The following is a 24,018-nucleotide window of genomic DNA, read 5'->3' on the forward strand; positions in this document are numbered from 1 at the left end:
CATCTCCAACCTGGAGCTGTTGCGTTAGTTAGAGCTGCTGAGATAACAGGCATAAGTCTCTCCTGTTGCTTGCCTCAGGGTACCTCATAACCCCCTTGCGAATTTGTTTTTCCCAACTCTTTTGCAGAAAATGGATTAGGGCAATGTCCATGTGTATGTGTACATAAACCCAAACGTGGAAAGAAACCCTCCGTTAAAGTCAAAGTCTACTTGGATCACGTCCTACACCTTGAGAAACCATCCGTTTCCCGATGGGCTAGACTGTGCTAAGAGGGGCCTACACACTTACGAACAAAGACAAAGTTGCATTTGGAAGCTGGATATCATCTTTAATTAATAATGCCACAGCCCAAGATCCTTTTTGTTGCTGTAGCAGATGGTGATTGTGTGTGTTCCTGAATAGATGAGGGGCCAGCAGAGACTCCCAAGCAGGTCCCAGCCAACAATTCTGTTGAGCAGCAACAGGAAGATAGTTTCCATTGAAGCACAGAGGCCAGGCACTGCCTCCTATGGTCTCAAGCCTTCCTTCCTCCTGGGCCACCTTTCAACCATTCTAAGGGTGAGGCAAGGCCTGTGCCAGGCCAGATTAAAGGGCTTCTCAGCAAAGTCCAGCCTTCAGTTCCCAGTCCTCATTGTCTCTGACCAGAAGGATGTCCCTGGCTGAAATACAAACTGCTGGTCAGAGGTGGACAGCCTGCACCAGCTTTGGCCCCTATGTCACACTGGTGCAGCACCACAATGGTTCAATCCTTGGTAGAGATCCAGAGCTACTGGCCCTTTGATTAGTTCCTTTCAGAGACAATCTGGATGTGAGAACCACTGTGGCCGAGGTCTTTCTTGGGGCCAGCCAGAGAAGGGTAGACCTGGCTTATGGTGGCCCCTGAAAGTCACTTCCAACCCATACCTAAGGGCCTGCCCTCTTGCCATCTCCACTCTCCAATTCCTCATGTGCCCATTAAGTCCACAGCTCAGACATGGCAGGGGAGGCTCAGTGTGATGGTAGGTCACAAGGAAGCCATGAGAGACCTGGGCTATGCTGGATCCACAGCCACACATCAGCCCCAGGCCAGCCCTCTTCCCCATGGTCACTGCCAACCCAAGCTCTCTGGAGACAGATGGGACCCTCACAGGCCAGGCAGCGAGTTCGTGGCCTAGCACAGAGGGAGAAAACTGAAGTGGCTCCACTGTCCCATCTCCACTGCTCTGTGCCTTGGGAGGGCAAGGACCCCAAGTCCCGGGACAGCTGGATCAGCTGTTGGGGAAGCACCGCTGTCCAGGTGAGGCCTCAGGTCGGAAGCTGGGCTTGTTCAGGGGGCTGGGGTAATAGGTGGTCGTATACACATTAGTCTGCTGAAGAGGGTAGAAGTTGGCTCTGTCATCAGGGATCAAGTTATTCTTGTTCAGGGTCTGTGGGATGAAGAAGGAACCAAGTGAGGGGAGATGGGAAGGAAACAGGCCAGGGCAAGGAGCCTGGATGCCAGCCAGTGAAGAGACACTCCAGCAGTGGATGTAGGGCTCCTTCATCCTCTGCCACTTCCTCCCACTGCCCACCCCAGTTACACCCACTTAGCACAGAACCACTGTAACCATCACCCTGCTGTTTCTACAAGCAGGTGCCCACCTTGAACTCCATAGGTGTGTACTTCTCATTCTTGGGGGTGCCCTTGTAGTGCAGGTGGTTGGGGGTGGCAGGATGAACAAGTGTGGACTCCTGAGACTGGCGCTGGCAGTGTTGGCAAGAGAGGTATACTGCCACGGTCAGGAGCCCAGAGCCCAGAAAGCAGGAGACGCCTGTGACCACCAGGTGGATGAGATTAAACCCTGGAAGAGGACACGCAGGTGGTAAGAAAAGGGCCATTGTGAGAAGGAGGGACTTCAGACTGCCTTCCTGGGAACAGATACAGCAATAGAGACATAAAGGAGACATAAAGGAAAGAGAGGGATTTGGGGCCAGAGCTAAAGGAAACGGGGAGACTGATTAGCCTGTCACCAGGAGCCTTTCACAGTAAAAGGGGCTTGGTTCACAGGTGGCAATTAGAGGATCTGGAGATGGTAACTTTCTTGGGTACACACTGATGACGGCCCCCTAGCTGGAGAACATGTATGGAACTGCCCAGGTGTCCCTGAACAGGGCATTGAAGCAATAGGGCCCCCACTAGGCTTGGCCATCTGGAGAGGAAGTAGGAAGAATCCAGAGTTTGGGGAGGGATAGGTCAGCGTCATGAGCAGCTCCTTTTACCTCCACAGCCAGCAGTCTCCTCCATACTAGAGGCAGGCAGGATTACTGGAGGAAGACAAGTGAAGAAGGTGTTAGGACAGAGTGGGGAGTGCAGGGTTCCCTCCTGGGCTGGGAGTGGTTTGGGAAGGAAGGACTCCAGGTCCTCACTGAGTTGGAGAAATGGGCCTGAGGCCTTCACTCACTCCACCTCTCCACAGACAAGGTGCTGGCCCACTCACTAGATGCAGAGTGCCAGAGGGCCAAGTGTGTGCACCAGACAGGAAGTGCATTGTCTCTGATGTCTCATCCTGCACCCCCACCGAAGGAAGCCTCAGGACGCCTCAGGACTCAAAGTTTTTCCCTTTCAGAAGGGGAAGAAAGTTGGGAGCTCAGGGTGGGAAGGCTGGTGCAAAAGGGCTGGACAAGGACATACTGGGAATCTCACTGTAGGGGCAGGGGCGGTTCTGGCTGCTGTTGCCAGCACAGGCACCGGGCCCTGGGACAAGCTCTTCACAGTGCCGGCTGCGGCTCTGGGTTCCATCCTCAGTGCATTCACCCCACTCAGACCACGGTGACCAGCCTTCTGTGGGGAGTGAGGTGGGATGAGGTCGAGTACTCCAACACCAACCCCTACTGGGAACCCGAGGCTCCTTGATGTCCCCCAGCCCCAGCCAAATGCACCCAGTACCTGGGCATGCCTGTGTGGCGCATAGTGCCTCCTCCGTGTGCAGCCCCAGACAGATGTCCTCACCTGGGGAGGGTGCCGGGCTGGTGCAGGAACGTGTGCGCTGATAGTGCCCCCCACCGCAGGAGGCTGAGCACTGGGACCACGTGGTCCAGCAGGACCAGGCTCCCCGAACTGCAAATGGTTGGCTTGTATGAGGGGAGGGGCTGCTCTGGGCCCTTCACTCAACAGGCCAGGGACTGTCCCCACCCCCGGGGGTGGAGGACAGGCAGCAGACACATCTGAGGAGAGAAACCAACTCCACCCCAACCAAGCTCTTTATCTGACCAACCCATTAGGGGTGAGGGAAAAAGTGAGGCAAATGAGGAAAGGCCTAACTAAATCCAAGGTCAGGGCAAGAAATCGCTCTAAGCCCTTTCCACAGAGTTGGCTGGGAGAAAAGGTCGGCTGGGAACGGGGGTTCACGGGAAGCCCTGAGAGTCCCTGGGCCAAGGTTTCCCTATTAAGGGCTCATCCGCGAGGTTACCTGGGCAGGCCTGCGGGTTGCAGTCCTGGTACTCGGCGGCGTCGCCCGCGCAGGGCAGGCCTCCGTTGCGGGGCTCTGGGTTGGTGCATGTTCTTCTGCGGACGCGGAAGCCCAGCTCGCAGTCTCGAGAACAGGACGACCACGGGCCCCAGGCGGCCCAGCCCCCGCTCAGCGTGTGCGGGGAGGCGCTGCCACTGCGCAGTAGCTCCTCCACCAGGGCTAGGGAGAAGGGACTCATCGGGGCGCCCAGGCCTCGGGGCTCCCCTGCTCCCGCCCCCCACCCGCCGTCCCTCATCGCCGTGCGGCTCAGGGCCAGCCCTTACCGTCCGTGTCGCAGGCCCCGGAGCCGTCAGCAGGGCACGTTCGCGTCTCTGTCCTCCTCCGGCCAAACTGCAGGCCATGGGGGTCGGGCAGGGGCGCACGGCACGTAAAGCGGAAGCGCTGCTCCTGCCGTGCCCCGCCCTGCGTCACGTTCACAGGCAGCCACGGCGTCCACGGCGTGTTGCGCCGCACCTCGGGGCAGGCCTCGGGGTTGCAGGTCTTGAACTCCTTCGGGTTGGGGGTGGGGGTGGTTTCAGAACCTCGAGGCCTCCGGGCCCGCCCCACCCCGCCCCGCCCCCGGTCCTCACCACGCCGCAGCCAGGGCAGGAGTTGCCATTCTCGCAGGCGCGACGCCTGGACTGCACGCCGCCTCCGCAGTTGCTGCTGCACTTGCTCCAGGAGCCCCAGGAGCCCCAGAAGATAGGCACCGGGCAAAGCGTGTTTTCGTTACAGAACCTGGGGAGGTGGGAGGGGTCGTCACCCTGGAGGACCATTGTCCCCGGGTCACCCGGAGAATCCAGGTGCCCTTGTCCTGAGATCCCGCGGCCGTGCTCCGCTCACCGCTCCTCGCGGCTCTTGCCCACACAGATGCGGCCCCCGTGGCGGGGCGCAGGGTTGCTGCAGCTTCGCTGGCGGACCTGGAAGCCAATCCCACATGACGTGCTGCACTGTGCCCAGGAGGACCATGGCGTCCACGCCCCGTTCCTGGTGGGGTAGGAGGAGACAGACATTCCCCTCAGACCCCTAGCTGCTTGTCTCCGGTCTGTGTCTGGGTAATGGATTTTCTATTGTTGTCAGGAAGGGACAAGGTCAGGAAATATCAGCTCTCAACCACGCCATCTCGGGCTGCCTCGTACGTTTAGCTGTTTGCTCGTTCATGTCTCAGACAGGGACTGAGTGTCTTCTTCCATTTAGTAGCCTGTACTTGAGCTGAAGACAGATAGGACCTGACCCCTTCCTACATGGGCAAGAGGATGCTCACAGAAGAAGGTCCCAGTCACCCTTTCAATCTCCAACCTTCCTTCTTGGCTGGGCAGGCCTTGCACACAAACCTGTTCACCTTGCCGTGTTCACCATACATGCTTTCCTGAGACACTACTCACACTCGTCAACTGTGACTCCAACAATCAAATTTGGGCTCCACTTGTTGTTGGTACCCTTATCTTTAAAGTAAGACTAGAGACTGGTGTGGTGGTGCATGCCCATAATCCCTGTACTCAGGAGGCTGAGGCAGGAGGATTGGCATGAGCTCGAGACCAGTCTGGACTACATAGTGAATTCAAGGCCAGCCTAAACTACATAGTGAGACCCTATCTCGAAAAGCCAAATGTAAATAAAATAAAGTAAGGCTAATGATTGTATTCCTGCCTTTTGGGGCTGTAGCAAGGGTTAAATTAGTGAACACCTATGAAGTAGTTATTTTAAGAATATACAAAATTATAGGTTAGTTGTTTAACCATAACAGGTACCAGGCAGTAGCACACACTTTACAGTCTTCAGCCTTCTCAACAACTCTCAGGTGGGTACTGTAACCCTCACTTACAGAAACTCAGGGTGGTTAGGTCACTATCCAAGGTCACACTTGAACAGAGTGTGCAATACAGAACTGCCACTGTCACATGCTGCCCCTCTAAGTGTGGGATAGCAAGGCTTACTAAAGCTTCCTCTGTCTAGGCGTGATTCCCATCCCTGTCTAGCCTTCCTCTTCGGATCAAGAGACCCACTGAGGCAGAAATTTCTCTCCTACTAGTGTGGAAAAACTCCCAGGGCTCCTGTTTCCTGCCTCAGACATTAGCCACGGTGTAGTTCCCAGCACTGCCCTGAAGTGTTTTCTGATCCTGAGTGCAAACACCTGTGTGGGGTTCCTCAGTCTACCTGGCTACCTGATTGTCAATGTTGTTAATATTTCCATTTCCCCGATTCTCCCCACCCCAACCCAGGGCAGACACCATTGAAGCCCTGTCCTCACGTACCTGGAGCAATTGGCAATGTGGATGGCCGGGCCCTGGCAGTTGAGACCCCCACAGCGGGGTCGAGGGGAGTCGCAGGCTCGGGCCCTGCACATGCAGGAGCCCGAGTTCTCTCCATCTAGGTGCTCGCAAGGCTGCCAAGGTGACCATGGGCCAAAGCCCCCATCCCGTGTCACATTTTGAACCTGTAGACCCACACGGGGGTGAGGGGGCTTGTGAGGCAGGGGCAGAGAAGCACGAGATCCCGGGGGACTCAGGGAATGGTGATTACCCAAAGGGACTCAGCCAGGTTGAGGGGATGGGGTCTGAGGTGGGGTTCTCACAGGACAGGCTGTGATGTTCTGGGTCCAGAGGCTCATGTTGGCGCTGTCCTCGAGAGTGCTGCACCGCTGCTGTTTCCCGTCCCAGCCACAGTACGGGTCCCGTGCCCCCAGGCATGCCCTGCCGGTAGGAGATACTGAGACCAGAGCCCTCTGTCTCATCTCAAAAGTACACTGAAATACCCAGTTCTGGGTCCTTTTCCCATCCACTTGCTGTCCGTGATAATAGCTTAGTTCAATGCACAGTTACTGTGTGTCCTGCATCATTTTAAGCACTTTGGAAGTGTGAATTAATGCAGCACCCAGTGAAGGACAGGAAACCCAGACAGCTGACCAAGGACTCAAACACTGCTGAGACTGCACACTAAACCAAGGGACTGATACCAGCTGGGGGTATGGCTCAGTAGCAGGGCACTTCCTGGTACCTGAACCAAATTAAGAATCTCCAGCCAGGGATCCAGCTCAGCAGCACTGCACCTGCCTGGCAAGTGCAAGGTCTTGAGTTCTTTCCCTGGGCTACTCTAAAGAAATCCTCATTGAGAATCTGAGAATGACTGGGATCTCTAACACAACCTTTTCACTGCACAAAGGACAGGGGAGAAGAGGTTTTTCCCAAGATCACATAGATGGTACATGGTGGAGCTGGGCCCCCTATGGTTCCCAACTATGCTTTTCCCCTTCTGCTCCTTCCCCTTAGCTTGAGGTTATGTCTAACTTCACACCTTGGATAAATGTGGGCCCAGACCTCAAGACACAGTCCAGGGGCACCTGGGGTTCCCCACATTTGTGCTGTTTGGAGGCAGAAAGCAGAGTCCAGTGCATAATGAGAAAGAGCTGATCTGCTGGGAAAGGCTTGTGTGCAGCTGCTCCTTCCCTGGGCTCGGGGCTGGTCTGTACTGGTCAGAAAAGGTAACGGCTCATACATCAATGCATGCCCCAGACACCTCCACTTCTCATATTCTAGGGTTCATTTCTTCCTTTTCTTTTTCTGATTTATTCATGTAATGTATCCTTAATGTCTTTAACAACAGGATTGAAATCTGTGCTAGTAGGACCTCAAGGGAGAGAAAAGTCTCTGGGGATTACGAAGTCAGGATTTGCTGTCCATTGCTAAGATCAGATCCTGAAGCATGAGAGTCCCTTATGCCCCCATCCCTGGACTACATTTGCTGGGGAGGGTCTAGGGAACATTGGGCAGGTCTCAGAAATCAGAGATTAGAAAACTGAAAGAGCCTTTGAGAAAGAAGGTACTGGACTGCAAAGAACATAAGAGGACAAGTGGGAGATTCCACACCATTATGTGGGTTTGCACAGGGATTTTTCCATGGCCAAAGGGGCTAAGGATGCTAAGAGCCAGGGAGTGGCAGCTTTGGGTGTGTTTAGGATGGGGTTTTTCTGTTGTCCCCGAAGCTTCAGGAACAGTCACCCGTTAGGTGAGTTCTTTATTTTCACCAGCTCCAGAAGACAAAAGAGGTGGTGTAAAAGACTACGAGGAGGAGGGTAGAGCTTGCCCTTGTCACTGAAAGAGACTGAAGCAGAGTGCTGTCCCCTGCTCCTGGCTGATGCATGACCTTGGATAAGTGAGGCAGTGCTGGGGCCTCAGTGGGTGAGGCTGTCCCTGGACCCCCAGTGCGTACACTGTGGCCCACCTGATAATCCAGATCACTCACTTGCTCCTTCAAATCTGTTTCACTTTGGTTGCTCAAGAACAGTTTGGGTACATGGTACAATATAAGGTGCCTGTATTTTCCTCTGGGGTGATTTGATGTGGGGGAGTATTATTGGCGGAATCTGTCAAACTAGACACCATGGGACTCAGACAACCCATGTGCACAAGAAGTCCCAACAACCTTGTAAAATGTGAATTCAGGAAAGCCCATGCCTGAGTATATTCCTCTTGGTCCCCAGGAAGGGGTAGCAAATGTGAGAGGCAGCTAATGTGGCCCTTTATAAGCAACATAGGGCCAGGGATTTAGCTCAGTGGTTCTGGCGCCTGCCTTGCAAGCACAAGGTCCTGAGTTCGATCCCCAGTACAAAAAGAAAAGAAAAAAATATATATAAGCAACACAAATTAACAGGGCAAAAAGTACTAGCCATGACATGTGATGATGAATAATAATAACAAATAAGATCTGTCAAAAGCACATGTCTTCCAGGGGAGAAAATGGTTAAGGGCAGAAAATCTGAATTGGCTTATATAAGACAAAAGCAGAAGATTCTGAAGGAATCCAGGGTGTCTCATGGTACTTTTTCCTTTAGGTCTCTTCTGAGTCCTAGAGCAGTAATTCCCAGTCTTGACAGCAAATGGGAGGCTCCTGAGCGTCTTTTGAAAACGCTTACACAAACAGAACAAAGAGCCTGCCTGTATCTGGGCCTTCTGGATGGGAAGAGGCCCAGGCACTTGAATCTTAAACACTCCCCAGGTGATTCCAAAGAATAGCCAGGGTTGACAACTGTTCCAGGCCACATTTGCCAGGGCCCTGAGCCAACAGACGCAGTGTCCTGTTTCTCCAATCCCTGACAGAATAGGGAAGGAAGGAAGAAAACTGCAGAGTAGACGCTGGCCCAGCTGCCCCTCTCCAGGCCCTCTTGGCCTCTCCTGTCTCTGTTAAGTCACGGGGAAGAAACAGGCAATCAGAATCTCCATGGACAGTCTGTTGTGCCCATGCCCATGCCTGGCCCTGGCAGACCAAGAGGGACTTCGAGACTCTTGGGAGCTCTCTCCTTGTGAATAACGAAAGAATTTCCTTCTCCTTGGCTCGGATGGATCTACACTCATTGCATTTGGCCAAAGCTCACACAACAGGGAATGTGCTTTAGAAAAGGAAAGCCCCAAGCAGCATTAAAGTGTGTCTCTGGCTACAGAAAGGGGAGGCAATTTAGAGTTCTTTTCATAAAAGGAGCCATCAGGCCAATAGTCCCAATAGACCATGTCTTTTTTTACTGAACTGTCTCAAGCAGCCATGACAAAAGGGAACAGGTTCATTCTGTGGGCTTGCAGGCAAGACAGAGATGGATGATACACTTGGAAGCAGGCAGATTCCAGCTCTGTGTAGCAATGCGTGCACAATGGGAGCTGTCCAGGGTAGGCAGCATGTCCCAGGGGCTTGTGAGCAAGTGGTCATTACTTAAAATGGCAGAGGCATGGGGCCTAGTCCAAAGGAGATATCTCGGTGGATGGCCCTTTCCAGGACTCCCAGGGCACTGTGGGTGAACTGTGGCAAAGGTGTCCCCAAGGGCAGAGTGACAGGCCTGCCAGAGGAAGGGGTTGGTTCATTCATAAAAGATCCACTTTGTCAGACCAGTCAGCAGTTTGATCCCTCTGATCGTCCTCATGTATGCCCTGGTCCTCTCTGGCCAGGCAAGAGTCTTGGCTGTGCCCTGTGGGGCTGAGGTTTGTCCTAGAGAAGGGCAGAAAGAGATAAGGCCTGGATTCTGGGCTGAGGAAGGGACGCCCATCTTCTGCCTAGCTTTGGGAGGAACGAGGAAATAAGCATGAAATTCCTGTCTTAGGATACAGTAGAACCCTGCAACATGTGCCCCAAGAGAGTGCAAATTCTGATTACTGTGATTAGCCATGGCCATGGGCTCCCAGACACCCAGAATGCACAGCTTGGTGGCCGCATGTACTTGCAGTAAGGTGACTCTGCATTTTATAGTTTTGAATCCACCTATAGCCTTCTGGCTGGGTTCTCACTGCACATGTCAAGGACTTCTATCCCAAACTCAGGAAACCAGATAGGGTGAAGGCAACAGACACCAAACTGTCCTCCTGTGGCCTTGCTTCAGGAAGACATGGATTGGGCCTGTATACCACCTCCCCATCCACTCTGAGGAACTGTGTGAGTGGGGAGATGTCCCAACACCATTCCTTGTCTGTTCCACTGCAGATCTTAGGATTTCATATTTAGGTTACAGCCACACCAGCTCACCCTGGACATCTACCTGCCCCATGACAGTGCTGCTTGCCACTGTCTGATCATTCCTTGTAAAACACTTTTCCTAGCAACCTGAGATTCCACCATTCCAAGACCACTTCAGTGCTTGAAGCCAGAGAATTCAGGTCAGAATCCAAATGTGCCATTCTTAGCTGGCCTCTCTAGCACCATCCTCCTGTCAGGCTAAATAATCAGTCAACAGAAGGATAAATCCTGTGCCACTTTGTGCCCTGGTTGGGCTGCTTGGTGGAGTATAAAAAAATCCTGGGACACCAGCTTTGCCTTTATGGATTTACAAACTCTTGGAGAACAAGGTATATACGAAAAGTTTATTAACAACCCAAGTTCTAAAGGAGAATACAAGAGAGGAGGGAACTGCATGAAAGGGTAGCCTGTGATTTACTGGCAATCAATGCTGTTTTCAGTATCAGAGATTCTGGGACTGACTCCAGAGAGCTCAGGAGACTTCTAAATGCAATTGGGGTGATACAAAACAAGGATACTAGGCACTGCTTATGATTCACTGGACTAGGCACTTTGTGAATACCGCTCCCAAGCCTTACAATTCTGCCTAAATCAAATATCCCTTGTTCCATCTAATTACCTCTCATTTACCTGGTAAGAGAACCAAAGCTCAAACAAGTTAACTTTCTCAAGCTAATGCAGTTAGTGATGACAGAGATGGGTCCCCAGGTGTAGAATCCTTCCCACTGTACCCCTCTGTTTCTCCCAACATGGCAGCCACAGGCTGGGGTTTCTCTCTCTAACAAGGTATCTCAAGCTCTCAGGAAGGGTTGAGGTCTATTCATCATGCCTCTTCTCACACCAGCAGCCCTGCAAAGGCAGGAGTGAACGTGGCAGGGATCTGTAAGTGTGTGCGGTTTTGCTGACAGAGCCATGGGGCAGGGTGAGGGGAGCCCAGCCCGAGTGTCTGCACACCACCTCCTTGACCAGCACACCTAAGCACACAGCGTCCTCCCCACCCTTCAGGCCTACACTCAGCTCCCAGCACACCCAGTGGGGCTGGAGAACAGCCCTTGGCAGCATGGATACAATTTGTCTCCCAAATTTCAAGGACAGATGGCACACCCAGGAGGACTCCCATTGCAAAGGCCACAGAAGTCCACGTGGCTGTAACAATGCCAGCTTCAGATGATCTCCAAAACGAGGGGGTGCAGCCTGGGCAGCCTCTAGTGCTAGGAGTCTGGGATCCATTTCCATTTGGGTTGAGTTTCACCCTCTTAAATGCTGGTGTCACTGTTTGTGACTCCACTTGGAGTACGGTATGGAGACCAGATCTCAGAAGAGTGGGAGCCAGTGCGACTCCCAGGAGGCTCCTCAGCTCACCCCTCCAGCCAGCTGTCACTGCCTCTTCTAAGGAAGGAACGGGACAAAGACTGCGGCTGACTCAGCATCACCTCTCATCTGTCTCCACACCTTGGCAGCAAGCGCTGCAGTTTCAAAGACAACGACCTCTCTCTGAACTGAAGAATCTGGGATTGAGAGTAAACCAAGCGAGATGGAGAGGGCTGGCAGCCCTAACTGTGCGGTTGCCAACAGGGTTAACAACAGCCACCAGATTAGCTCGGCACGTGATTCTCCCCGGCAGTGCTAAATGCTTTACGCGAATTAACCCTCACAAAACCCCTGTAAGATACTTCACCGTGAGGCAACCAGGTTTCAGAGAGGTTAGGTGACTTGTCAGGCACACACCGGAAGCCGCGCAGGAATGCGAGCCCAGGGTGCCTCACGCGCGGCAGCCCGGCCTCTCCGGCACCCCCCCCCCGGGCCCGCTTACCCCTGGCTGCGGTAGGCGGCGCACCTCTCCAGCGGGACGCGCAGCACGCCGTCGCTCAGCCCCACGAAGAGCGCGCGCGCGCTGTGCAGGATGCGAAGGCTGCGCAGGGGCTCGTGGCGCCCGGGCGGCAGCACGTGCAGTTCCTCCAGGTAGCAGCCGTGGAGGCTGCGGCTGGTGGTGGACAGCGCCTTCAGGATGGTGCCCGACTCTGGGGGGCAGATGAAGGGGGCTGTGGAGCTGCGGAGCTCGCAGCCACGCCCCGCCCGGCCCCCCACCTCCACAGCTGCAGCCACGGTTGGTCTGGTGGAGTCGGCTCACCGGTGCCGATGTAGAGCACGTGGTAGAGCGTGTCCTTGGCCTGCACTAGGTCCACCACGAGGTGCGAGAAACGCACGCTGTCCTGGGTGACACAGGGCTCGGGTGTCACGGGCTGCACGGCCTCGCTCATCAGGAATAGGCGCTGCGCGTCCTGCAGGCTGCGCTCTGTGAGGTTCTCGTTGGGGCCAGTCTCAGGCAAGGTGCCACACTGCCGGGGAGCCGGATCAGGGGTGCTCAGCCGTCAGGCGACTCTTGGCTCCTGTGATCCCCTCTCCACCCTGTCTTCATTGTAACCCTGGAGACCTTGGGCAGATGCTACTTCTCCAACATCCCTGCCCCCCAGTATCCCTGCTGAGCCCCTGACCCTTTTCCACAGAAGGATGCCTCTTTGGAGCAAAGAGGAAAATGAGGCTGGAGAGGTGGGGGAGAAGGGATTGGGGGAGGGGGACTGCGGGAGCAGAGGTCTGGACTATCTCACACCGATCATTTGACTGGACAAGCTTCCTGTGATTTATGTTGTTTCATGGGTGCCCCTCCCCTGGGTTGGGCCAAGCTGTTTTCCTTCTCTTGTATCCCTACCAGCTCAAAGTGCTTCTGCCTTCTAATCCAAAACTGGAAGGTGGCTACATTTTATGAGCACCTGTTACATTACGGACATATCAATCTTTGCACGTATCTACAAGGTATTATCTATGATGGTGTTATCCCTAGTCCCAGATAAGCAAAAGGAGACTCAAGGAGATTGGGTGATCTGCCCAAGGTCACAGAGACCGGCAAGATCCAGGTCAGGATTGCTGGACTGCAAAGCCTGAAGCCACCCCTGGGGCAGAAAGTCAGACGTGAAAGTCAACCATTAGTAGCCTCATCTGCCCCCTTGTTCTCCCCTTCCCCATCACAAGCCCTGACTTCTTCTAGCTCTCAGAGATCCCCCCAGTCCATAGTACGAGTCCTGGATACACCAAGAGGAAACTCCAGCTAAAATGCCCAAATTCTAGCTGGAATCTGCTTGTGTAAAACTTTCCTGGTTCCCTACCCTGTGGAGAGCTGAGGCCCACTTCCCAGAGATGGCTCCAAGCAGTCTCCCTTACTCTACCTCTCACTTCCCCCTTCTCACTCACAGCTCGAAAGGGAGCACACTCTTAGGGAGCCCTCACAGACCCCAGCGATGGGTGTAAACCCGCAGGACTGGGGCTGCTTTCAACCTGGGCTCACCAGATGGGAATCAGCTTGTGGCCAATAGTGGGGGAGGGGCAGGGGAGAAGAAGTTTTACCTGGAAATTGGGAATGGGGTTGGCGATGGGGAGCCAGGCAGCCCTGGGGTTCTCCTGGTAACGGAACGGGCCATTGAAAGCTTGGGAGATGGCACTGAGGTTGAAGGCGCAGACAGCAGAAGCGGCAATGCTGTTTCTGAAAAGGCAGGAGAGGGCAGGATGCTGCTTGCTGTCCTTGCAGGTTCTGCACCATTCTCTGAGGCCAAAGCCAGCTGTTGTACCCAACCTCCCAGTTTTCGGAAGCACATAGGATGAGCCAGGTGCCTTCTACACCACAGAGTGTCACAAAACAAGAAGACCCACTGACTAGAAGCACCAGCAGGTCAGGTGCCACTTCCTCCCACCCTCCGGGCTCCCGAGCGAGGTGGAAAGCAGTCAGTGGGTTCTAGATGTGTTAGTCCCACAGTGAGGAACATGTTTTTTGTTATAACTTGGTACAGTACCCACATATCTATATTAAAGTTTCATCAAACGATACTTACCCAGACTAAATACATTCTTCTCTTATCTTTATTCCATCCTATTCTGATTTATTTATTAAACAGCTGGTTACCAAACTACCGGTTTATGCTGCCATGTTGTAATCCCTTGAGCCAGATGACATGGAAATCCTTTCAGTCTCAGAATCACAGGGCCCTGTGAGTCCCTCTCCTGATGAGTCCATTTCCTTCCTCTCTGCCTAGCCCCAGCCCCTCTGTGCCCCCTGATGCTGCACATCCTCCCAGTCTCCTTGCAGCCTCTGTAGGCTCCTAGTCTGTCCTGCACATGGCAGTCAAAGTGAGCATTTCCAAACCCACATCCAGGTTAGTCACTGGCCTGCTTTAAACCCTTCAATAACTTCTCCTTGCCCTTAGGATAAAGATCAAGATGGTCTCCTTACTGCGCTCTACAAGACACATCCCTGCCTGTCCCTTTAGCCACTTCCCCTTCGAACCTCAAGCCACACTGGTTTCTGCTCAGTTCCTGAAACATTTCTTCCTGTGTTATTTTCTGGGATTGGAATGACTTCCTATAGGAAGCCTTCTCTGGTCACCACCCCTCTGCACTATTAAAAACTTCTTTGTGCATTTTTCCCCCCTCTGTAGCCCAATATCCCTATCACATTCAGCTGGTAATATTCCTCCCCTAGTCTAGTATGCAAGCTCCTTGAGGGCAGAGCCATGACTGCTTTTGCTTGCTGGGCCCAGCGCAGCAAGGTGCACCAGCACCTGGTGCACAGGAAGTGGACAATAAATACACTAAGTACAATCTCCACTGATGCTGTCATTCCTCTTGATGCCTCAACTGCTGCCCCTGCCCTCAGCTCATGGCCACCCACCCTCCAGAGCTGAGGACTGGGCACAGTGGGCCTTCTGGTGGCCTGTGAGAATATGATGTAAGCCTGTCCCCCGATCTGATGGCCTCTTTGCTTGCTAGCCTTATTCTCATCCCTGCCCATCCCCCCAGACTGGCCAGCTAACCTGGCCCCCAGGGCACGAGGCAGGCAGACACCGCTCTGGGGCTCACAGGTTTCTGACATCCTTACAGAGAACCCTGCACAGCATCCTGTCCAGCAAAACCTTGCTTGGTCTCTGGTGCTCATTCATCACTCTCCATAGGAAAATCACCTGATTTGTTAGCCTCTACCCAGAGCAGGCGGTGGGAGGAGGGTCTCATGCTCTCCGGGAAGGTCACCCTTCCTCACACCTAGGAAACAAAAGGGGCTCTGAATTCCAGCCTGGGCTTTTCAGTGCAGTCTAGGTGGGAGGTGATGCAGCATTGCCAGAACCCTCTGCTGGATGCATTTAGCAGCATCGTGGAGTCCCGGCTTCGGAAGGGAGTGTAGAGAATCTCTGCTGCGCCTCCCAGGGCTGCCCCCCTCACACCTCGTCCAAAACAGGCTTCTTCACTTTCATCCCCATCGCATTCTCCCCCATGGACGGAATCTAGCTCCTCTTCCTTTCTGCACACCTGGCCCAGGCCTGCCCTCCCCGGCAACCCAGCACAGGTGCTTACCACTCCACAGGCAGTAAGCCACCATGTCCTTGGGTGCCCCTCGCCAGAAGGCACACAGCCCCCACTTTAGAGATGAAGGAACAGGGCGCCGAGAGGGGCCTGCCTCTGGCCAGGCCAGAGCGAGTCCCGAGCAGGATGGGGAAGTGGCAGCAGAGGGCAGGGACTCACACATTGGTGGTGAAGACTCCGTAGATGAGGTCCTGCTCGGGCAGGTGGAAGGCACTCTGCAGCTCGTTGTAGTAGAAGGGAACCTCACCCGGGCGGGAGCAGTTAAGCCGGGCCTTCGTGAATGTGGTCCACGTGTCCTCCAGCAGGAAGCGGCCCCCCACATCGTTCTTGCATACTCGGGCCACCCGAGAGTACACAGTGCGCCCACAGTCGTGCTCCACCGCATTCTCCCGCAGAAAGAAGTATGCAAACAGCCCTATGTCATAGGCTGCCACAAAGTTTGGCTCTGGGGGACAGACGGGGATGGGGCCGATCAGGAGAGGAGGGAAGAAGTGGGCAAAGTCAGCAGGACCTGACTAATTCAGCGTCCTCAAGTGGGCATCCTGACAGCTCTCCCGACACCAGCTGGTGACCTGGGGGCTCTAGCTAATCCTGTGTCCACTTCCAATACCAAGTGCAGCTCTGCTAATAGTTAACATGTGTTACTGAACACTCACGGGGTACCAGGCGCCATCATGAGGACTCTTGTGGATAACCCATTTAATCTTCAAAACAAACTACAGGCATGTCCTAGGCCTCAGAGGCTATACAGCTAGGAGAAGCAGGGACCCAACCCCAAAGGGCAGGAAATTCATACCATTCTTCTAACACCTTCTTTCCCATAACCACGTTTCCTAACCAAATTCCTAACCCTCTCTCCTTGAAGAGCCTACCCTCCATCTGTCCTGGGTCCCCAGGACATCTGTGGCTCCATCTGGACCCCTCTCTGATATGCTCTGGCCTCTGAGCAAACATCTGCCCTGCCCTGGGCATCTCCCTTGAAGGAGGAATGGGAGTTCTGTGGAGGGGAGGTGGGAGGGGGCTCATGGAAGTCAGCACTGAGGGAGCCCGCCCCAGTGTAGCTCCTTACCATTGAGCCACTTGGAGTTATACTGGGCAGTGCGAAGCGGTGGCCCACTGCCCAGGCTACGGTAGATGGCAGGGTCCCGACCAGAGAAGTCGATAACCGTGGCCGCGTACAGCTCCCCCTGGGAGGAGATGACAGCTGTGGAGTTGTGGCGAGGGTCGTAGGGACAGCGGGCCACACCGTTGATCTTCTCAATGGTTCTGCTGAGGTTCCCCACCTGGGAACGATGGGAGAAGGGGACAATTTTCCCTGAGGCTCTGGGGCTGCTTGTTCTTTCTGATCCAGAGTTCTAGGGGGACCAACGGACTGGGGATTCTGCCCATCCCGTCTCTCTATAGAGGTGCCATCATGGTGGGTGAGGTCCTGCCAGGAGCTCCACAGGTCCACCAGGTGGGCCCTCCAAGGCCAGGCTGATCAATAATGTATAGAAGGACCAGATCAATTTGAACTCCAGATGAAGAATGAATAATTTTTACATATAAGTTTATCCCCAGTAGTGCACTCGACATAGTTATGCTAAGATATCATTTGCTGTTCTCCTGAAATTCAGATCCAACTGGGCATCTTTTTATGTTTTGGTTTTGGGTTTGGTTTTCTCTGTTCCATTTGGCAATCTCACCCTAAGGCTGTTCACCTGAGCGAGAGACTTTCCCTTGTACCCCTTTTAAGCCCCACCTGTCTGCTGGAGCACACGGGGGAAAAGGCGTTGGTGCCACACATGAACACCTTCCGGCCAGTGAGGATCAGGACCCGCACGTAGTTCTGGCACTCCTCCTGAGACAAGAGGGAGAACAACAGGGTCAACGCTCTGTGGGTGATGCCGCTGTCTTCTCACAGCACCATACCACTGATGTCAGGAAGTGTCCTATGACCGTCCTTCCTCCCCAGCTCCACCAGCCAGCTGTGTCTGTGGACATTCCTGCTCTCCCTCACCTACACGCAGAGCACCCCTCATCCAGGCCAGGTCTCAGGGTAGGCAACCTCACACCCATGCCATGTCCCTCTGTGTGGTAGCCACCAACTTCCTGCCAGCTCCAAACAGGGTCCTGGGGCCACCAAAGCCACATACCTCAGTCTTCCCTTTGCTCTGGCACGAGCGGCGTGTGTCCTCATTGGAGGCCCACTCTGTGGCCTGTGGGAGAACATGGACATCACAGGGTTCACTCCTTGCCACTCCTTACCAGGCAGGCGGCAGCCTGTGTCAGGAGTAGACAGGAAGCTGGGAAAGGGTCAGGGCAGGCTGTAGGGTAAGGGCTCCTCTCACCACAACCAAGGGACCTGGGAGAGCCACCAGATCTGCTTACTCAGAGGCCCTGAACTAGTGGACATTCCCTCGGCTCAACACCCTCCCTGTCTGTGTAGGGCCAGAAGCCCTGGAGTGCCAACTTCTGTGGGCTCCATCGTCCCCACATAGCTGTCCTAGGACCTTCGAGGCCAGCCAGGTGGCTACGAGGGGCCAAAAATGACTTTCAGCGCCACCCCAGGCCCAGAGTGGGAAGTGGGAAATGTGCCTCCATTACAAGCCACATCCCCTGACTGTGCAGAAGGCTGATGGGGGCTCTCTGGAAAGGCTAGACTTGGAGATTTCATTTCCCCTGTGTAGTCTACTGCCACACCACCCTGAACGCGGCCAATCTCGGCTCATTTCCCCTGTGTGATCTTGCAAAGTGTCCCTCCCCCAACTGCTGAGGAAAAAGAGGTTCTAAGTGGCTAAGGTTACACGGCAAGCGTGTGGTGGAGAGGGGACAGGAACCCCCACTCCTCTGATGCCAAAGGCTGAGTGTGTCTTTGCTCTTCATCCCACTGTCTCCAGAGCCCAGGACTTCTCCTCTCCTAAATTTTCTTCCCCACCCCGTTCTGTCTGGACTTTCCTTCTTGTTTTCCTTGCAGAATCCCTCAAGCTTGATTGCAGTGTAAGGTGTTTGGGGACACAGCTTTCATGTCCCCAGGGCGTTAGGAGTGCAAGCTTCTCCCACGAGGATCCCCTCTATCTATTCTCTCCCTGCTCTCTAAGCAGCAGCTGAAGGGAAGAGTGATCCCCCTGTCATCTGGGCAAGGCAACAGCTCTGGTGGGGCTTGTTAGGTATTTCTGGCTCCATGTATAAGTATGAACTGGTTACCTGTCCTGGGACGGGGGAGAGGGAGCCCTGAGCAAGTGGCTTTCCCATCCAAACAGAAAAAAGCCCACTGCTTTTAATGTCTAACAAAGCTGCTTCTAGCTGTGAAGTTGCTACATGCAGGGCTGTGGGAGGGGAGGCAGGGGACAGAGACATCCTAGGCTGCTCTCTGCTTTCCAGGCTGGGCCACCCACACCCACACCACCACACCTGGAGATGACTGCTCTGGGGCAGAGGGAGGCTGACTCTGCAGACCCTGGGTACCCGAGTTTGTTCAGGCTGCCCTCAGACCTGGGTATGCCCTGCCAGGCCTGGAGCGTGGGCCTTGCTTCTCCTAAACGCCAGAGAAAGTCAAACAGCCCCTGGCATCTGGCCACAGAGCAGCAGGGTCATCTGGACAGAAACAATGGAGCATGGTCAGACTCAGATGGATCAGCTCTCAGGCTAAGCCTGACAAGAAAGAAGAAAAGGATATGTGTAAGAATCCTTGGGTTCTGTGAGAGCAGAAGAGAGTGTGACCTGCAAATACTGCAGATGTCCAGCTGAAAGCTCCAGAAAGTGGGCAGCAGTGGGAAGACTGCATGGGCAAAGGGCTTTGCTAGGACCTTGGGGTCCCTGCACACAGGGCTACCCTGAAGAGGTCAACCTCTTCCTCGGGGTTGGGAGGGAGTCCCATTGGGTTGTCAGGTGTGCACAATGAAAAAAAGTTACAGTCCCACTGAGCTCACAATGGGACAGCCACTGTGTCAGGGACTTGACACTTTTTTTGATTTTCAAAACAGCCAATGAAACAGCCTTATGATCAACCTAAAGGTGAGGGAACTAAGCCCAGAATGGTTGAGAAATTCACCCAAGGTCATGCAGTTAGTAAACAATGAACCCAAGATACAAATCCAGACAACTGACCCCAGAGCTGAATGAGCGTTTTCTGCTACATCCTGGGGTCTATCATGGTAAATAGATTTCCTGAACCAAAAGTTAGACCATATGGTCTGAAAAGAATATGCATATTTATAATGATAACAGCACAGAATGGGCTTTTTGGAGTTATTTTATTTGAAAGATTATTTTTATCAGGGAAATGATACACAAAGTTTTAAAAAATATATGAAAAAATTTATTAATTAAAACCCTAGCAATCTGCTCCTCCTATTCTTAAACCTTTTTCCCCACGACAACCATTTTCAACTCTGTTAGCTGTTTTTGTGTTTTCTTTTAAAACAAATTGCTCAAAACTGTGTATCAATTTTAGACTTCTTTTAACTCTATCACAAAGGGAAAGCTTTTCCACATTTATCTATCTTTCACCCATCCCAAAGCACACATATATCCTCCTTCTCATCTTCCCATCATTATTTCATATTTTAGTTAAAATCAACATCAGTATTCACATTATTGTAAATATGTAAAAGCTGTTCAGTGGTACCAGCTAGTAACCCGGATTTCAGTAAATTTAAGCTGTCTCAAAATATGCCAAATTGGTGTATTGATTATTTCAAGCTGATGTCACCTGAGGAACTGGAACTTTAGAAAAGATTATTTAGCCCACCTTTTCCTAAAATCAGCAAGTCATGGAGATCCTTTTAGGAAAGGTGTCCTCTTGTAGCAATCATACAAAAACTGGTAATTGGGTTGTAGTGAGCCTGAATAAATTAATTCCTTGGAGTAAGCCTGATCTTCCATTAGCTTTTACATTGTCCCCCCGCAATATATCTCTTGGTGACATTCCTAGAATTTACTACCGTAGTTCAGAGATCAATCTGTTCTGCTGTTCTTTTATTGTTCTGTGTCTACAAGTATAAAAGTATCTGGCTTTGGTCATTTCTTTGGACCCCATTTTCATGTGGAGAGCTTCTTGAAGCACATGTCAAATTACTGAAACTTCTGTGCTTTTCTCTTGTTAAGCAGCCTTGCATTAATTTGGTTTCTAGTTCCAGCCAAAGAAGCCACATAAGAACCCAGGGTGGGTAGAGGCGTTCTCTCTCTCCTGTACTATAGCCAACATTTCTCTTGCTTTTCCTACATGACCTTATCATTGGGAAACCAAAGAGTACATGAGAAGTTTGGCCTAGGTGTAGTCCAGTTAATATAGGTTCTAACAACTAAGGAGTGAATAGATCTAGGAAATGATCAACAATTGTTGTGAACATCAAAGAAGAGAGGAAAAAAGACTCTATGTACCTGCTAAGGGAAGCATACAATAACTCCTATGAAGTAATCTTGCCAGAATCCAAATTGAATGAAGTCTATAGATTTAACAATCACTTTACAGGTGATACAGAGACCAGAGGAAAATGTTAAGGTATACCACCTGGATAAGCATACTACAGGAAAACGATCAGGTGTCTTCCATAAATAAAATGTACAAAAAGAGAAAGAGAAAACATTTAAAAGACACATTAAGAGACATTAACAAATTGCACTGTATTTGGATCCTGATTCAAGCAACTAAAATTATTTTTCTTTTCCTCCTTTCTTCCTTTTTTTTTTTTCTTTCAGCTTGGGGATACAACTAAGGCCTCACATGTACTAGGCAAGTGATCTACCACTGAGCTACACTCCTAACCCCTCATACTAAAGTAATGGATGGCATGATATGCATGAGATTTGCTTCAAAGTGATCCAGGGCAGATAAGTGGGGGGTATAGATGAAACAAGAGTGATTGCAAGCTGATAATTGTGAAAGCTTTTAAGCCGCTATTGGGTATACAGTGTTCACTGTACTATCCTACTTTTGTGTGTGTGTATGCGTGCAATTTTACATGATAAACAACTGTATTTGCTTGCTTTAAGAATATCACACATTGGAAACTCTATGTGTAGGGCTTATATAAGTGATGGACCTCTCTTAGGGAGCCAGTGGGGTGTCTTTTCACTGGGTCACTGTCTGTCATACTGTAGAAGTCTGGTCTCTAGACTCATTGAGTTTCTCCAGCAGAGACTCCTCTAACCTGTGGGGCAGGGAAGGTAAATAGACTTCCACCTGAGCCCTTTGGTCCAGCCCTACACCCCTTCACCCTTCCTACAGTCCCTAATTATGGAGCCTCCCCAACTGAGTCTCTGAAGAGAGGGTCTCATCTCTTTTGTTGGGAGAAGATGATGGGGTAGGAGACTTGGGTTCCAACTTCTCCATCTAGAGAATTTTAATCAATTCCTCTATTTATATTTCATCCTCACATTCCCTAAAACCTGATACCCTGATTTCTGAGCCCTTCCGAGGACTCAACTTGCTACCCTCCTGCATCCCCCTCTGTAAGCCATTCTGCTCTGTAAGTCAGGGTGATCCCTCCACCCACTTTCCATCTTCCAAAATGCATTCACTTTCCTCTTCTGACATTTCCACTGACATTCACTGTGTTGTAGATGTGAATCTATTAAAATTTCTCTCTGGACTTTTAGTGGGTTTTTGTGGCAGAGTAGAGATAGACAGCTTTAAACTAGCACTTCCCAGGGACTCCATGGTTGAGGATCTCTAGTAACAGAATAGCCACCAGCGTGTTTTTCATGCTGTGGGAGAAAGCAGACCAGACTCCAGAGCATGGATCCAATCAGATCGTCTCCCTGTGCACTCAGCCATTCTCTTGGACACTCAGGAGCCAGAGTTGGTAGCCGAGGATTGACACATCTTCTGAACATTGTGTCTACCACTTAGCAGAACTTAAACTTCAAATAACTCCAGGCTTCCAGATCTAAGCTTGAGGGATCAGAGACAAGCTGGAAGAGAGCTCAGGAGCCACCCCAGTGCCTGCCCAGGCTCAGATAAAGCCCTGTTATATGTCCTAGCACATATGCGCAGAAGTTCTCATTTCTGCACTTACAGGACATCTGGCATTTCAAGATCATAAATCTGTTTCCCTTAGGCCTCCAGCCATGTTGTCCCCTGGAACTACTCTGGCAAAGATCGCTCATGAACTCCCTATTGCCAAATCTAAGACGACTTGTCACAGTGGTCCTCTCAGTGGCACAACGTTGTTGGTCACTCACCTCTTTTTAGAAATGTCCCAAGACTGCTTGATTAGGCTACACTGATCATAACCCTTCTAGCTGAGCTGAGCTGATTTCCCCTGCTCACACGCACCCACTGTCCCAGACACACACATAGCCCCACCTGCTTGGCAGTTGGAAAGGAGTTAGGTATTTCCATTTCCTTTAAGGAACAGTAGTTTCTGTTAATTGTTTAATAGGGGTTAGGTACTTGGAAGTACGGTTAATGGACATTGGTTTGCATCAACTGTTTGCATTTAGATTTTTCTGTAAAGAATGTTAATTATTTAAACTATCAATAAAACTTTGAGTTTTAAGTTTGCTTAAATCACACTCTGGAGCCAAGTGGGAGGCTGGCTGGCTGGCTCCACAAGGGAGCCTTATAACCCAGGTGCATTCCCTCCTCTGTCAGAAAAGATCCTCTGTCAGAAAAGTGGTGCAGCTCCTATGTAACCCAGTTTCTGGTTAGCCATGTGTGAGAGCAGACACAGAAGACTGAAAGCTTAAAAGCAGGGGCCCGAAGAGATGAGGTGGCACACACCTATAATCTCAGCATGCTGGGAGACTGAGGCAGGAGGATTTGCAAAATCAAGTCTAGCCTGGGCAACTTAGCAAGACCCTGTTTCAAAATATAGATAGATAGACTGACAGACAGACAGACAATGCAGCTCAATGCAAAAGCCCTGGGTTTGACCCCTAGTACTACAAAAACAAAAACAAACAAATAAAACAGGGACAAGAATTGTTCAGAGAGGGCAGTGGCAGGGTACTTGCTGAAGTTTGTCACTTAGAGTTGAAATCTGGGCCTTCTCCCCAGGCAGACAGCAGACCCAAGGAGCCATACTGAGCACCAGAGGCCAAGGTCGGCTGCTGCCCCATCAAGTGGATGCTGGACAACCAGCCCTAGCCTCTTGCTTGGTCTTTCCCTTATGTGGCCAGATAGTACCTCTAGGATGGGAAGGTGGACATAACATGGGTTTATTTCTCTCCTTGGTTCTGTTAGGAGAGTCTACTCTGAACCCCTGAATTAGGCCCCTAAGAGACTCCATGGGGAATGTGGCAAAACCAGTACCTGGTGCTCTTGGAGATGATTTCCTGGGGCCTTTGGAGAACCTTGAAGCTAAGTCCTTCCTCCAAGTCCCAGCTGTAGGGCTGTTGCTGAGACCTCGAGATACTCAGCTGAATGAACCAAGCCCCAGGCCTGAGTCACCAAGCAGAGGCCTAACATTTGATAAGGCATGACAGCAAGACTTGCGGAGCCCAAGCCAGTGGGGCTGCAGTTACAGACAGGGCCTTCTCCAATCCTAAAGCAGTGGTTCCTAAATTTAGCTGCATGCTGGAATCATGTGAGAGCTTTTTGAAAACTCCACTGCCCAGGCTGAAGCCAGAGCAACTGAGCCAGAATCTGAGAGGCACAAGTCTTTGTCGAAGCTCCTTGGTGATCCTGGTGTGCAGCCACAAGAGGGCCAATGGCCTAGAGTC

The 24,018-nt window shown here is 52.0% G+C and overlaps 1 protein-coding gene across 2 annotated transcripts in view; it reads right to left on the bottom strand.

Annotated features, from left to right (window-relative positions):
* Positions 1-308: 308 nt before the first annotated feature.
* Positions 309-24,018, bottom strand: part of Sema5b (semaphorin 5B) — a 120,585-nt gene continuing 96,875 nt past the window's right edge. Inside the window, exons 5-22 of one of the 2 annotated variants that reach the window (XM_004873615.4) lie at positions 17,505-17,567; positions 17,111-17,209; positions 16,439-16,652; positions 15,529-15,814; positions 13,366-13,501; positions 12,095-12,302; positions 11,777-11,984; positions 6,044-6,161; positions 5,724-5,905; positions 4,312-4,455; positions 4,059-4,206; positions 3,753-3,978; positions 3,430-3,648; positions 2,907-3,077; positions 2,652-2,801; positions 2,240-2,284; positions 1,622-1,821; positions 309-1,407 (exon numbers count right to left, since the gene is read on the bottom strand). In XM_004873615.4, coding sequence (XP_004873672.1) covers positions 1,249-1,407; positions 1,622-1,821; positions 2,240-2,284; positions 2,652-2,801; positions 2,907-3,077; positions 3,430-3,648; positions 3,753-3,978; positions 4,059-4,206; positions 4,312-4,455; positions 5,724-5,905; positions 6,044-6,161; positions 11,777-11,984; positions 12,095-12,302; positions 13,366-13,501; positions 15,529-15,814; positions 16,439-16,652; positions 17,111-17,209; positions 17,505-17,567 — 2,976 coding nt within the window. In that variant the 3' untranslated portion in view covers positions 309-1,248. The remainder of the gene's footprint in view (positions 1,408-1,621; positions 1,822-2,239; positions 2,285-2,651; positions 2,802-2,906; positions 3,078-3,429; positions 3,649-3,752; positions 3,979-4,058; positions 4,207-4,311; positions 4,456-5,723; positions 5,906-6,043; positions 6,162-11,776; positions 11,985-12,094; positions 12,303-13,365; positions 13,502-15,528; positions 15,815-16,438; positions 16,653-17,110; positions 17,210-17,504; positions 17,568-24,018) is intronic. The other variant, XM_004873614.3, reaches the window with a different exon arrangement.

This window comes from Heterocephalus glaber, unplaced genomic scaffold (assembly GCF_053883595.1).
Source record: "Heterocephalus glaber isolate CG9 unplaced genomic scaffold, H.glaber_assembly_v1.0 deba00000122, whole genome shotgun sequence".
Classification (NCBI taxonomy): Eukaryota; Metazoa; Chordata; class Mammalia; order Rodentia; family Bathyergidae; genus Heterocephalus; species Heterocephalus glaber.